The 15893-nt window shown below is 41.4% G+C and overlaps 1 protein-coding gene across 8 annotated transcripts in view; it reads right to left on the reverse strand.

Annotated features, from left to right (window-relative positions):
• Positions 1-958: 958 nt before the first annotated feature.
• Positions 959-15893, reverse strand: part of LOC125722365 (agrin-like) — a 186252-nt gene continuing 171317 nt past the window's right edge. For 5 of the 8 annotated variants that reach the window (XM_048998507.1, XM_048998505.1, XM_048998506.1 and 2 more), the window contains 8 exons: positions 15615-15731; positions 15266-15449; positions 15003-15090; positions 14112-14135; positions 12698-12730; positions 10858-11082; positions 10604-10707; positions 959-3690 (listed from right to left, as the gene is read on the reverse strand). In XM_048998507.1, coding sequence (XP_048854464.1) covers positions 3533-3690; positions 10604-10707; positions 10858-11082; positions 12698-12730; positions 14112-14135; positions 15003-15090; positions 15266-15449; positions 15615-15731 — 933 coding nt within the window. In that variant the 3' untranslated portion in view covers positions 959-3532. The remainder of the gene's footprint in view (positions 3691-10603; positions 10708-10857; positions 11083-12697; positions 12731-14111; positions 14136-15002; positions 15091-15265; positions 15450-15614; positions 15732-15893) is intronic. The other 3 variants (XM_048998509.1, XM_048998512.1, XM_048998508.1) reach the window with 2 other exon arrangements.

Raw genomic sequence — 15893 nt, forward strand, 5'->3', positions numbered from 1 at the left:
TCCATAAAAACTATGAACAGAATCGGTGACAAAGGGCAGCCCTGACGGAGTACAACCCTCACCGGAAACGAGTCCGACTTATTGCCGCCCATGCGGACCAAACTCTGGCACCGGTCATACAGGGACCGAACCGCCCTTAAAAGGGAGCTTGGTACCCCATACTCCCGGAGCACTCCCCACAGGACCCCACGAGGGTCACGGTCGAATGCCTTTTCCAAGTCCACAAAACACATGTAGACTGGTCGGGCAAACTCCCATGAACCCTCCAGAACCCTGCTGAGAGTATAGAGCTGGTCCACTGTTCCACGGCCAGGGCGAAAACCACACTGCTCCTCCTGAATCCGAGGTTCGACAATCCGGCGGACCCTCCTTTCCAGGACCCCCGAATAGACCTTACCAGGGAGGCTGAGGAGTAATTATAATTTAATACAGTAAAATCCAGTTATAACAGACTTCAAGGGACTTGGCAAAACAGTCCATTATATCCAAAATCCGTTATGTCCAGAGTTGCTGTGTGCCCAGAACACAACTACAGGACACCATTTTCTCATGCCACACCCCAGCAGACATACGTGTGGTATAGATTATTATATTGTACATGTAGTAATCCAATTTTACCTGACCAGATGCGTGACTATTAATAATCCCGACTACGTATCTGCACTGGATATCACCATCAATACTTCACCATCAAATATTCTTTTATAATGCATTAAGCCATATATATAGATACAGTACTGTATTGTATGATATTATAGTCTATACGACATATCAATCCATGGCAACATGATTGTTAAGATGACATTTAGCACAGGGTTACTGCTAAACTTGAATATTGGCATGCAACCATGTCCACATTACCCTGAGATCACTTTGTGAGTGAAACAAAAAAGTATAATAACATAACTACATATATTACAGGACTGTTGTTTCTTTAGTACACAACAAAACAATGAAAATGTTTTAAGCACTTTATTTACTGTAGTTGTTGTAGGAACACAAGACGCAAGTAATAAAGTTAGTAATGGTAACATGCCATACAAGTTCTGTGCACTATCCTTCAGGTGTATTTCATTCAAACAGTAGTTCACAAGGGCAACGTTGAAATTTTGCATTTGCACATAAATACGTTATTGAATATACATAAATCAATTTTACCGACCCCGGAATGTCCATTACACATATTATATATTTCTGTGGTTCCCAAATTTGTGTGTATGAACACAGTCCTCCATGGGCAGTATTATTAATATATTTATTAGCATCATTAAATAGCCCATTATATTAGCTAAAGTAAAAGCACAGAAAATTTGGATACAGTGGCGTATCCATGTGTAGTGGTTTTAATTTTTAAGGCAATCCTGAATTGCTTTCATTCAAACACTCTACTCGCAACTTTTACTGTATTCACAGGCAACAGAGACATTTTTTTAAATGATGTATAAGTAACACTCACATTTTTATTGATTTGCCTCCATATTTAGGGACACTTGTGTACATTGCAGTGCTGCGTCCTATTAGTCTGATTTACATAACTGACACACAAAGCTATCCTTGGCTATCATTAGCAAATTAGATATTATACTTAAAATATAAATTTATAAATATGTTTTTTCTGTCCCCCCCCCCCCCATCTGCATCCCTCCCTCGGCACAAAAAACGGGAACAGTGTAGTCTGCTCTAATTCCAGTGTATGATACTAAGTCACCTGCAATTCGACTTTCTAATTTCAGTTATCAGGCCTGTAACATATCACTTCCATCTTCTTTAAACGAAAATTAAAATGCAAATTATATGTGGTGATAAAACGGGTAAAACATTAAGGCCTTCTCAAATTCATAAGCAAACATTTATATATTTTACTGTTAGAATATATATATATATATGTATATAGATAATTTTTGTAAAATCAACCAAATAGCACATGTGAATAGCAGGGCAAGCATATAATTACATCCCACTAGGTTTGGGTTATAAACTGCAGCCCCAGTCCATGCATTTATTTGTCCATCTGTGATATTTTGATTAGTTTATTTTACTTTGTTTTTTGAATACCAGGGATGTTTAAAGGCCTAGGCTTTATTTAAATCACAAACACATTTTAAATTAAAAGCTAGAGCAGACAAAATTTGAATACAGTATTCCTTTTTTAAATATGAAAACACAGTCATGGAAACTTTAGTCTTTCAGTGTTTTCCCATTTTGGCCCCTGCCAGTCTCCCCTGAGCTTTTATAAGTCATATTCCTCATGACTCCCTTCTCCAGAAACTGCATGACAGTTCATCCAGGTAACACAATAACAGCTGTTTTTATAATGGCAAAGTAGAACTTAAAAAAGTGGAAAAACAAGATGAAATAGATAATAAAAACAAATGATTTGTTCCTCCATTCAGTGGCAGCTTCTGTTATGCAAAACCAACATAGTACTTAAAATATCACAGCCTTAAAAAAGACTTCAAACCAGAGTGTGTCCATCAGAACAGACATACACATCAAGAATGTTGCCAAAAGTAATCTGAATGAGAGAAATAAAAAGAAACCACGGATTGGGGCAGCATGTGGCTCATGTGGCTAAGCCTGTGTCCTTGCAATCAGAAAGTCGCAGGTTCGAACCCAGCCTCAGTACGTCTGCGGGTCCTTGAGCAAGACCCTTAACCCCCAGCTCCCTGGGCGCCGCTACGGGTGGCAGCCCTTCATGGTCCACTTACTCCACAAAGAGCAAGTTGAGGGAGGCGTACAGATAATTTCCCTACAGGGGATCTATAAAGTATCAATTTCCTGAAGGTAAAGTTCTTGTTTGTCATTAAGTATGATTAACAGCCGAGAGGAAGCTAGAGAACAATAGCGAACGGACAAATTCACAGTTTAATGTATTTATGCATCTGTGTGTTAATTTATCTTGGCAAAAATTCAGTTAGCCTTAGAATTACTTAATAGTGTGATTCTTCAGGAATGTCTAAAATTTAAAAATAACAGGGGAGCTCAACAAAAATTACATGCAAAACAGAAAAACTTTCTTAAAAAGTGTGCCGTGTGTGTTATGGATTTCATAATAAAAAGGTGTGGTATCTTTTGGTAAGTCTGACATGTTCTTATTTTGTGTTCTATTCTGCACACACATGGCATGCTAACCCACAATGCACCTGACAGAGCTGCTGAAACACCCATCTGTCTGCTGCAGTGCAAGTGGAACGCAGGCTGTATTCAGAAAGGCAGAGGACAGCCCGTGGGTGACTGTGGAGATACCACCAGCACCCCGTCATTTTCTAATGTTCAAGTAATGTGCACTATGTGGTATTCCAATTTTAAATGGGAAAATAAATTACATGCTTGTTGACACAATGTGCACCTGTATTTGGAAAATCAGTTATACATGAAGGAACAAAATAAACTAACAAAAATATACAAAAAGAACAAAATTAAGAACCTTGTGTTTTCCATTATAAAAAGTAATGAAAAGCATATAAAAATATAAAATAATTACAGCAGTAGACATGGTGTGCATGAAGGGTAGTGATGAGTTGGAAGTAGGCTATTGGGCAGAGCAGTGGAGGATTCTGGGACTGTTCAAGGCATCCTCCACTAGGTGCAGTTCCACTCCATCCACATTCACATCCTTTATGCAACCTACAAACCCTGTGCTGTAGGCCTTGGGCAGTCTGCGTGCAACGGGCAACTCCTCCAAGCCACCTGGGGGCGACAGAGAATGGATTTGAACAATTAAGAATACTGAAGTAGGATCAAGGAATTGTAGGTATACAAAAAAATTAGAAAACAGGATGGCATCTATTTAATACAGGTTTGTGTACAAAGAGGTCAAGGCAAGCAGCTGGAGTGTAGCTGGGCGGGAAGACTAACATGTAAAGGAGGAGGCTAAGTAGGTTGCTGGCTTGCAGAGATGAACCAATCTACTAGCTTCATGATTAAAGGGCTGATCAAGCAGGTCAGCCCCTGAGAAGGCACTCTGACACATTTAGTGTGAAATCTCCTCACATCTCCTGCAGAACATCCTTTGATATTTCCACTCAATCCCACTCAGTCCATTTGTACATAGATTTTTCTATTAAGTCTATTTTTCTATTAAGATTATGAATGAATAATCTCTCCCACTCTCTTTTCGGTTCTGTGCCCCAAAATCAGACTGCATGCCTGGGAGATGGGTTTTATTGCACACTGGATAGAACAGATTAAGTAAATAAATGATGGGATATGAAAGAGCTCCAGATCTAAGGCCTCCCTTAGGATAATTTATTCTAGCTGCAGGCTAACCATGTACCTGTGTCACAGCTGAAGCAAACCTGCACTTGCTCAAAAATGGAGGATCAGCCACTCTTTTACTCAGCATCACTTCACCAGAACTATATTTGTCTTCTTATATTCAAAAGCAACAGAATACCCCCGAATTCACTAGGAAAGAAAGTAGACGTCACTGTGTTTGTGAAGCCCAAAAGAGCTGTCCACTACTTCAACAAGTTAAGAAGTACGTCCATCCATCGATTTTCCAAATCGCTTATCCTACTGGGTCGTGGGGGGGGCCCCCGTCTGGCGCCTATCCTGGAAGCAATGGGCACGAGGCAGGGAACAACCCAGGATGGGGGGCCAGCACATCGCAGGTTAAGAAGTACAGTTTTTTCATTACTTTTGAGGAATTATTTTGGTTAAAAATAGGGCAGTCAGTGTTTTTAAATTACCAACTAACCTCTTTTAAAATGACATGCGAGTAAAAGCATCAATGAATGGAAGCTTAGCAAGGACTCCATGGAAGAATAAATTATGTATTTCTGTCTCTCTGTATGCAAGACTGTGAGAGTGTCTGTGTTACAGCACTGCAAATACGGTAAGTTTGAGTAAGACTGCTCAAATGTATCCACAATGACACACTGAAAGACACATTCTGCTTTTTAAATTAACTTCATTTCATATTTTTGAAAAATTAAGAGTGGGAAAATGACCGTTATTCTCCTCTGATGATTGTAACCTTCGTCTGGTGGAGAGGTTTACATCACTTAACCAGTTCCTGAGAGACACTATGTCATCTGAAGCTCCCTGTGGGGAGAGGCTAGACAAACCAAACAGTTATGTACAGTATGCAGCCTTGCCAGGGAATATGGGTGAGTTGCCGGGAACAGCTTATAGACTTTGTGCTATTATTCAAATACGATGTGCACGTTTCAGCACGATGTGCACATTTAGTTAAACATGGTTCAGCAGGAAGTTAGTCTCGGGTAGGTCATTTTTCATTTGGTTATTTTAAAAGTTAATTTCTAAGGCTGTTATCTCTGACCCTATCGGATACTTTAAAAAGTTCAGTTTTAACGCAAGTCTATGCAAATGTTTTATTGTATTTGGCATTTTATTATATTAACTACACGTTAATTAAATCAAGTCAAAGTTCTATCCATCCATCCATTTTCCAAACCGCTTATCCTACTGGGTCATGGGCAAGTCAAAGTTAAATATGCTGTATAAATATACTGGGCTGGGAGTAAAGGACTGGGTCATAGTGAGCTAGTTAATTATGGGGCCAGCTCAGTGTTGTGTTTGCAAGATGTTTGCCCTTCTGGATGCTTGCATCCAGTCAGACTTCATCTGCATGCGATGTAAGTTAGTGGACTCATTCATGGTCAAGGTTTGTGACCTTGAGGAGCATCTGGTTCTTATCCAACACAACAAGGAGTTAGAGGAGAGAGTTAATATGCCTTTTATGGAGACGGTGTCTGCGTCACAAGCGGGGAGGAGGGAGAATGAAGAACAGGTAGGTCGAGAGCTGGGAGAACGTAGGTCTTAGACGTAGAACAGGGCGTACACAGTTCACAGAGGCGGCATCACCTGCAGTGACAGTGTCTAACCGCTTTCATGTGCTTCCAGCTTTAGAGCCGGAAGAGACTGGTGAGGCAGGTGGGCCCTTGGGCACCAAGGAGCCGCCTACTCCCAGGAGGAGGTAGGTTGTGGTAGTAGGGGATTCAATTATTAGAGGAGTAGATAGTTATGTGTGCACCTGTGATAGAGGGTATCATACGGTGTCTTGCCTGTCTGGTGCCCAGGAAGGGGACCTTCCAAATCGTGTGGACAGGTTTTTGGCCCCAGCTGGGGTGGATACAGTGTTTTTGGTGCATGTTGGCACCAATGACATAGGAAAGGGCAGGAGGGCTGTTCTGCAGGATAAATTTATAGAAGTCGCCAATAAGCTTAGAAGCAGAACATCCACGGTGGTATTCTCTGGAATACTTCCCGTGCCACGTGCAAGTCAGGCTAAGTTAGCTGAGATAAGGAGATTAAACGTGTGGCTAAAAGGGTGGTGTAGGAAAGAGGGGCTTAGGTTTATGGGGCATTGGAGGACCTTCTGGAACAGGTGGGACCTGCTCAAGCCGGATGGGTTGCATCTGAAGCAAAGGGGAACCAGTGTATTGGGGAGGCGTATGTGTAGAAGAGTTGAGGAATGTTTAAACTAGAGACTGGGGGGGGGGGGGGGGGGGCAGGGAGGTTAGTTAAGGAAAGAAGGGAGGTGGTGTTGCAGTATACGTAAAAGAGAACTTGCGGGCAAGGGAACTCACTGGAAAAAAAAAGTACAGAAGCTGTATGGATAAAACTAGATGCTAAAAACTCGAATGGTCTAATTGTCAGGGTTTGTTATAGAGCACCTAATGCAGCTGCAGAGGAAAGTAGAATGTTACATGAGGATATCAGGGTTATGAGTAACAAAAATGATGTGGTGGTTATGGGTGATTTTAATTTTCCTGGGATACAGTAGGACGCAGTCTCTGGCTCTTCTGTAAATTAACTTCAGATGGTGGAATTCATACAGGATTGTTTTTTACTCAGTTTGTTAATACCCCTACCAGGGGAGAAGCCCTTTTTGAACTTGTTTTCACTAATAACCAGGATAGGATTGGAAAATTAGTGGTTTTATAACCATTGGACGGTAGTGATCATAGCATGGTTAAATTCGAGGTCAACTTTAGTGTCCAAATAGCACAGTCCAAAACAAAAGTATACAATGTTAGGAAGGCTAACTTTAATGGTATGAGACTGAAACTAGAAACTGTAAATCGGATGGAGTTAAATAGCAAAACAGTTGAAGAGGCATGGGAATTTTTTAAAAGCACATTGTTGCAAGTGCAAGAGGACTTCATACCTGTTTCCAACAAAACTAAATCTAGGAAACTACAACCAAGGTGGTTTACTAAGGAAATTAAGAATAAAGTCAGGAGGAAAAGGGCTCTCTTATACAAATGGGAATTAACTAATGATTTCAAAACTAAGCAGGAGTATCTAAGTCTACAGGTTGAGTTAAAAAGCAACATTAAACTCTCTAAGAGGAATATTGAAAGAAAAGTAGCATTGGATGCTAAGGATGACAATAAAAGCTTTTCCGATATTTTAACTCCAAAAGAGCTTGTTATTAGAGGCACAATGTCACTGTGGGCCTGCGTTCATAGTGGGGTACCGCAGGGTTTAAATTTCGGACCACTATTGTTCCTAATTTACATTAATGATATTGACACCAATATATACAGTAAACTGGTTACATTTGCAGACGACACCAAGGTGGGTGGTGTAGCAGAAACTGATCTAGCAGCAGAGAGGCTACAATGGGATCTGGATTTAATTAGCAACTGGGCTGATACCTGGCAGATGAAATTTAACATAGATAAATGTAGGGTAATCTATGCAGGGAGCAGAAATATAAAGTACAAATATTTTATGGGTTCCATGGAAATAAAGGTAGCTGATTATGAAAAAGACCTCGGTGTGTATGTTGATGCTTCCACGTCCCACTCTCACCAGTGTGGGGAAGCAATAAAAAAGGCCAATAGAATGTTGGGTTACATCTCTAGGTGTGTGAAGTTTAAGACAAGGGACGTGATGCTACGATTATATAATGCCTTAGTAAGACCCCATCTATAATATTGGGTGCAGGTTTGGTTACCATAACTTAAGAAGTACATTGCTGCCTTGGAAAAGGTGCAACATAGGGCTACGTGAATGATTTCTGGTTTTAGAGGAATGTCTTACGAGGAGAGGTTAGCTGAGCTGAATCTGTTTAGCCTCGAGCAAAGGAGACTAAGGGGGACATGATCCAGGTATATAAGATTCTAACAGGTCTGGATGCTGTTCTGCCAAATGGCTATTTCAATATTTGTTTAAATACTATAACTCTTGGCCATAAGTGGAAATTAGCGGGAGAACATTTTAAAACGAATTTGAGGAAGCAATTCTTTACACATCGTGTAGTTAGAGTATGGAATAGTCTTTCTGCTAGTGTAGCGCAAGCTTAAACCTTGAGTTCCTTTAAAGCAGAGCTAGATAAGGTTTTAACAACTCTGAGCTATTAGTTAAGATCTCCCCAAACAAGCATGATGGGCCAAATTGTCTCCTCATGTTTTTTTGATGCAGATGTCTGAAAGTATGTGAAATCTGAGAAGACTGCCCTCCTGGATCTAAACAAGGTGGACTTCTGTGCAACCCGTTTTTGAACACAAAAATTGTGTACATGGTACTAGAACATCCTGGAGCAAAAGTCATTGATAAACTGTGTTATCTGTGTTTTAGACACTCAGATGAAGAGAGAGGCAGAGGTAGATTCAGCGAATGGGAAGGAGGCCAGATGGCCCAGAGCGACACATGTAGTCAGGGTTAGCTAGGAATGGCTGGTTGAGGCTTCTGTGCAATATGGATTCATCTCTCACCTCTGGAAAAACTTCTTTCATGTGCTAAGTAGGCTGAGAACATTGAGTGTAAATAGACCATGTTCAAGGCCTCAGTCATTGTAAAAAATGCAAAGGGCTGCGGATAGATGGCAGTTGGTACCGGTCATAATGGTATCCCTAGGACCTGCTAGTGGACACCTGTGGTGATGAAAGAAGTAAATCTAAAGAAAGAAAAACATTGTGCATTCCAAACCTGCCCACACAACAGCAGACTGGCTCTTTATAGGCAGTGGTGGCCTTATATTTAGGGACGTGGAATTTGTGACTTAACTGTTGCTGGTTCAAAGTTTGGAGATCTGAAGGTGCCTTGAAATAGCACCATTGGGCCAGTGGATCGACAGAAGTCTGTTGAGGTAGTTTTGGTATCTAAGGATACCACCTGCTTGGCTGTTCCAGGATCATTCCACTGGCTGAAGCTCCCAGGGAAGACCAAGTTCATGGTGGAAGGATTGTATCTTCCATTTTGCTTGGGAATATCCAGGGATCCCCAGAACAAGGGTGGCCACGGAAACAGAGATCTGGTCTGACCTGCTCAGCATGCTTCCACTGTGACTCTCACCAGAAGCAGCAGAAAAAAATATACTGTAAAAAAATCATGCTGGATATCTATACTGATAAGGACTGGGTAATGTCACATCATTGGATTAAAGTGAAGATTATCAACCTACAGAGGACTAAATTGAAAAATCAAAGTGAAAAAATGAGGCTAGTCCATTTTTCCGATATTTCATTGCTACTAATCAAAATGGTATTCAGTAGTTTGTATGGCCTCCGTGTGCTTGTATGCATGCCTGAGAATGTCGGGGCATGGTCCTAATGAGACGAAGGATGGTGTCCTGGGGGTCTCCTCTCAGATCTGGACCAGGGCATCACTAAGCTCCTGGACAGTCTGAGGTACAACCTGGTGGCGATGGATGAACCAAAAAACAATGTCCCATATGTGTTCTATTGGATTTAGGTCAGGTGAGCGTGGGGGACAGTCAATGGTAACAATTACTTCATCCTCCAGGAATTCCATTCTCATGCACCAAGAAGAACCCAGGACCCACTGCAACAGCGTAGGACCTGACAATAGGTCCAACGATTTCATCTTGATATCTAATGGTAGTCAAGGTGCCGTTGTCTAGATTGTCGAGGTCTGTGTGTCCCTCCAAGGATATGCCTTCCTAGACCATCACTGACCCACGAGCAAACCGGTCATGCTGAACAATGTTACAGGCAGCATAACATTCTCCATGGCTTCTCCAGACCCTTTCACGTCTGTCACATGTGCTCAGGGTGAACCTGCACTCTGCTGTGAAAAGCACAGGGCACCAGTGGTGGACCTGCCAATTCTGGTATGCTATGGCAAATGCCAATCAAGCTCCACGGTGCCAGACAGTAAGCACAGGGATGTCAGGCCCTGAGACCACCCTCACGAAGTCAGTATCTGATTGCTTGGTCAGAGACATGCACACCAGTGGCCTGGTGGAGGTAATTTTGTAGGGCTCTGGCAGTGCTCCTCCTGTTCCTCTTTGCACAGGAGCAGATACCAGTCCTGCTGATAGGTTAAGGACCTTCTACTGCCCTGTCCAGCTCTCCTTGAGTATCTGCCTGTCTCCTGGAATCTCGCCCATGCCCTTGAGACTGTGCTGGAAGACACAGTAAACCTTCTGGCAATGGCACATATTGATGCGCCATCCTGGAGGAGTTGGACTACAGTACCTGTGCAACCTCTGCAGGGTCCGGGTATTGCCTCATGCTACTAATAGTGACACTGACCGTAGCTGAATGTAAAACTAGCGAGAAAGCAGCCCAAAAATGTAACATGAATTCAAAGAGAAGTCCCAAACAACCACTTTGATTAATGTGAATGTGCATGTGTGCGAAAACAAAATGGAAATGACACATACCCAACCAGAGTGCTCCATCTGTATCCAGCTGTGTGGCTCCCAAGGGAGACGATCCGGTGACAGGTGCCTCATTACCCACCTGAAGGGAGCCGTCCTTCAGTGCTCTGAAAATGAGGCAAAGTACAGGTAAGAAGGAAAAATGACACCCTGAACACATATTGTATGAGGAGCACTAAAGCTCATTACCGCTATGGAAACCCTAAACATAGAATAGAATATATAATCATATGAATTAATTTATATTCCTCCCATACCTGCTGGCTTTGATGCGGACCCAGTGATTGGTGTTTACGCGTACCGATGACTGCAGCACCACGGGCTTAGAGCCTAGGTCATAGGTCATCTGCACATGGCCGTCCACCACGGCCAGAGCAATGTAATCTGAACGCTCCACTCCTTTGCCGCTCCAGAGGATCAGACCATGCGAGGCTTCTGTCCTGATACTCATCTCAAACTTGTTTACCAGCAAGGCCTTCTCACTGTTATGGGCAGGATCAGAACAAAGTTAGCATCTACGGTGCATTTCAACTTTAATCCTACTCTGACTGGCTCCAAGCAATTCTACAAACTTTCTCCTAATTTCACATGCTGTCTAAAATCTCACCGATTCCACAGCCCACAACATCAGTAAAGAATCTTTTACAATATTAAGGGGTAGCAATCCAACTGAGAAGGGAATTAAGGCCCTTGATAGATGAGACTCAGAACTTGTCCTTCAATACCTCCCAGGAGAATGAGGCCTTACAGAGGGCTGTGGATATGTGGCCTGCACCAAGTTTGATTTCATCATTGCATTTTAGTTTTGTGTAATACAGCTAGTGCATGTGGCCAATGATCATGGCCACTGGCATCAATGTTGAAAAGAAAACAGCATTAACATGGAGTTAATGGTACTTGGAAGACAAACAATTGGCAATAAACAAGGTACATAAGAACAATAAATCAGCATAATGCAGGACATTCAACAGACATAACATGGAGAAACATTTAGTACAATGATCACACACTTGAATATATAGGAGGTAAACAGCTAGACAAAAACAGCTGCCAGCTCTTCATATCTATTCTCACTAGACCAGAGTGGAAAGCCCTCTGATATTAGATATTGCCAAACTGGATATGTACTGTCTAATCGTGCTCACACAAGGCTCTAGTTAAGGCCTGGTTCACACAGACTAGCTACTGTATCTCCTGGGGAGATTTTCACCAGTATATGCCAGAGTTTATCAAGCTTTAACATGGCTCTAACAAAACAAACACTGCTGCTTTTCCCCTGTCCACTAATTAGAGTACCTGGCTCAACAACTAACATCTCCATGCACTCTGAAAAAATGGATGGATAAACCAGAACACGTGGAGTAAGATGTGTTTCTAGAAACATTATGCGAATAACCAATGTGTGCCAACAATTACTTTAAAAGCAAGGCTTGAACCTGCTTTATTGTTTCTTATTAGAACTAATGCTCTACTATAACGCTATTGAAAAAGACTGCTAATTTCTACACTAAAATTCAGCCATAGCCTTCAGTGGACAGACTTGTGTTGTTATTCTCATCTGCTATACTGTAAAGTGTTCATTTGCCCTACTCAGCACTGCACTGCCCTTGCATACACCAGCCTCCACACATATCTTAATCTGGGTCATTAATTGTTATCTAGGCCGTTATAAAATTTTTTCAAGATCTCAAAACTACAATATGTGTGTATGGCTTTACTTGAACTTGAAAACTTGAAAGTCAAAACACTAAAGCAACTAACCCTAACCCTATTTGAAAGAAAGTTTATATTAAACCTCAGGAACATCAACATCACGGCCCGGTCTTACTAAGTTAAAGGAGTTAATGATGTGTGTGTGGGATTTTTTTAATTAGGGTTCAATGATGCATCAGAGCACATAATCCAGTGGGTGGATTTTGTGCCGCAACTGTAACCAAAGTGTCACTTTCAACTATATGCAGTGTTTATGGCATGGTGCAGGCTACAGGCAATCACAGAAGGTTTAACGATAATTTACATCCAGGATTAGCCCACATAGCAGGGATGGAGAGGGGAGGGGCAGCATGCCACTGGGATATAACACTGCTCAAAACTCACCTCTGGTCTGACGGATTCTCCAGTGACTTGGGACTTAAGGAGCAGGGGAGAAAGTGAAGGTCATGCAGTGAGTGAGAAGTAGCAGGAGGAAGAAAAACCTTCCCGCCATAATAAGGGGGTAAAGAAGAGTGAGAGAAAGGAAAGAGCCCCAGCAACCTTAGCTTGAATGAACTTTATAGATTCTCAGTTCAATAAATCCTCAAATGGGACAAGGGTAGTAAGAGTAGAAGAGTTTGAAAGAATTGTGATATCTAGAGTATACAAGACATATTTAGGTTGCGTATTACAGCTATGAATATATAGGCAACAGCATTGCATGGGTGGATGAATTCTAATGATAGTGCAAGGCATAAGTCTGTGATACAATCAGTTTTTAGGAGATGATATTGCCATAAACAGGACAAACAGACACTTGAGTGGACATCAGGTATATAGTTAGGAAATAGCTCTTGAACTTATGAGTCCCAAAGATGATTTCCATAGTAACCCTACAAATTGTAGTGAGAGAGCTCTATTAACTTTCACAATTATGTTCAAACTATGCTCATGGCTGCTGGGCTTCATCCAGCAAAAGTGGATTTTTGCACATGTGATAGTTACATCAGTTTAAACCGTGGGCAATCCTTCGGCAACTCCAGTAGTCCCTAGTCTGTTCTCAAGGCAACAATCGTGTTCTGAATGTCTGGAAAATCCCATTTGATAATTCTGTTCTATTTTAACATAACACAGGCTTAATGAGTTGATGTTTTTTGTCCTGCCTCAGGCTCACTGCCACTTGGGAGATCTGATCAGCTATACTCAGTGTAACCAGGGCTCCAGTATCTATATTTTGTGGGGTTTTACAGTTACTTACCAAGATTAAACACAAACAAATATTTTCTTCTACATTAACAACAGGTTAAGATATTCACCGTTTACAGGATTAATAGGTAACAATTATAGGTATCTCAAAACTGGCAGTTAGGCTTTTGTGCACCTTCCTAATATGAAAAACAACCATTCTCATAAATCTTATTAAAGATGGTTCTTTTGAGGAGTTATCAAAATAGTGAATAAGATTACAGACACTTGCCTTTAGGGTGATGGTGTGTATTAATACCTTAACTTTCAGGGCATAATGCATGGTCAAGCATCTAACTTTCCAAAAACAGCTCCCTCTTTATAGGAATACATGCAGCAACAACAATCCTGATTTTTACACACATTATTATGAAACTGGCCACGATGCTTGTATTGCATGCATCCATGCACATATCAATTCAATTTCTGGATGTACATAAACAAATTATGTCCATATGACTGACTTCAAAATCCCTAGCCTGAGCTGGCTGATGTACAACATGAAAATATTACTTTTGAGGAATGTGGAGTTAAAAGACTTTTTATAACACTTGGACTCTTCCAGACTACTTACTCTGGGATCTCATTGGTCAACTGGCTTGAGTAGAAAAGAAACAACATGAACATTCATATAAGACAGACACTGGCAGATAGACAGTCAAACAACAGACAGGACAGAGACATAAGAGACAAACAAAGCATTTCTATGGGGGAACTTGACATAAAAAACAAGCAAACCCATTAAGGAAAAAGAGAACCCTAAACTCACCAACTGGTGTCTTTATGTGTTTACTCATTATATAGAAGCATTACTGTAACTGCAATTTTACACTAAAAAGAAATGTTTCATAAAAAAATATAATCTGGCAGTCAGCAAATTAAAAATACACTATACTAAAAATGTGTCAATCCTATTTCCCTACATTAAACCAAGTTCACAACATCGAGTAACCTGTTAATGGATCCCTGAATTCAGTGTCACTGTAGTGCTCTCTTCCTATACTGCGCTCACATATTTCCAACTAACAAGGGCTGACGCTAATTATCCAAGCCCTTGTAATCTGGACCTTTGCCTTTTCCTGAACTCTCAAGGAAATACTAGTTAATGCCGAGGCTTCTACTGGATTTCAGGACAGGCAATTAAGAGGAGAGAGAAAGCTGTTAAGCTTAGTGGAGGTGTTAAAATGTGGACTAACTGAATACATCTGCGTGTGAGAGTAGAGAGGAGTGAAACTGTAATTGGAATGGCGGCCGTGCTAATTAGGAAAGTGTAGGAAAACCTGAAATGGGGCACCAGAAGGAAGGCTCACTAACAATCCGTACAAGATTACGAACACAGAAACTGAGAATAACCTGAAAACTAGAATAAGATTTAAACAATGGCCCATGTCACAGGTACATGATGTATGAACACAGTCATCTTGTGTAATTAGACAAAGAGACAGAGCCGGCATCCTCAGCTTACCTCTTAGTAACTGCATTGTGGTATTCAATGAATGTCCTCCCGTCAAAGGCAATAGATTCTGCCTCCCCAGCAGATTTTTCGTAAATGGCTGTGTGAAAGTGAAAAAATGTTTATGTCCTAAGAGGTACAGTAAAATCCTAGAGCAAAGTACTTAATCTGAACTTCCGGTTTGAGAAATCCAGCTGTATAAACGGTAAACACAGGGGGGTCAGCTAATGGCAGCAGCTTCCACAGCTTATAATGTCATTGTGGCACTGACTCACCATTCTGACACTGTACCCCACTAAAGCCATGCTGGCACACACATTCATGTCCAGCTCCTTGGGGACGGCAAAGACCACCATTCTGGCAAATGCCCCTGGAGCATGGGTGATATGGGTAGTCGGAGATATCTCTGGAACGCATAATGTTGGCCCGGGTCAGGATGGGGGTGCCCATCAGTGTGATCTAAGGATGAAGACAGAAAGAACAGTGGATTAACTAACCAGTTAAGCTTCGATTTTCTGCACTGATTAATCTTGATAAAAATGACATTATACTGCATTAATTGCATTTCATTTTGTATTATATATACAAAGCAACGCAGGACTTATGCTCACTGTCTGCACTCACCGACTGGACGGCCCCTTTAAAGCCATCTTTGAGAGCAGCTGCCCTTGCCAGCTTTCTGAAATCTGGGGCTCCTCCGACAAAGAGTGAGTCCTTTAGGTTTAGAATTGTGTGTTGATCCTAAAACACAGTGGAATACAGTGACTTACTTAACACAAACCTTTTTCTGTTCTCTCGCCATTTCTTGGTAACAGGGAAACACTCTACTGGTACACACAGATTAACTATCATGCAGCTTCAACAAGAACCATGTAAGTTGCTTATCCTAGTGAATCCATGATC

This window comes from Brienomyrus brachyistius, unplaced genomic scaffold (genome assembly GCF_023856365.1).
Source record: "Brienomyrus brachyistius isolate T26 unplaced genomic scaffold, BBRACH_0.4 scaffold38, whole genome shotgun sequence".
Lineage (NCBI taxonomy): Eukaryota > Metazoa > Chordata > Actinopteri > Osteoglossiformes > Mormyridae > Brienomyrus > Brienomyrus brachyistius.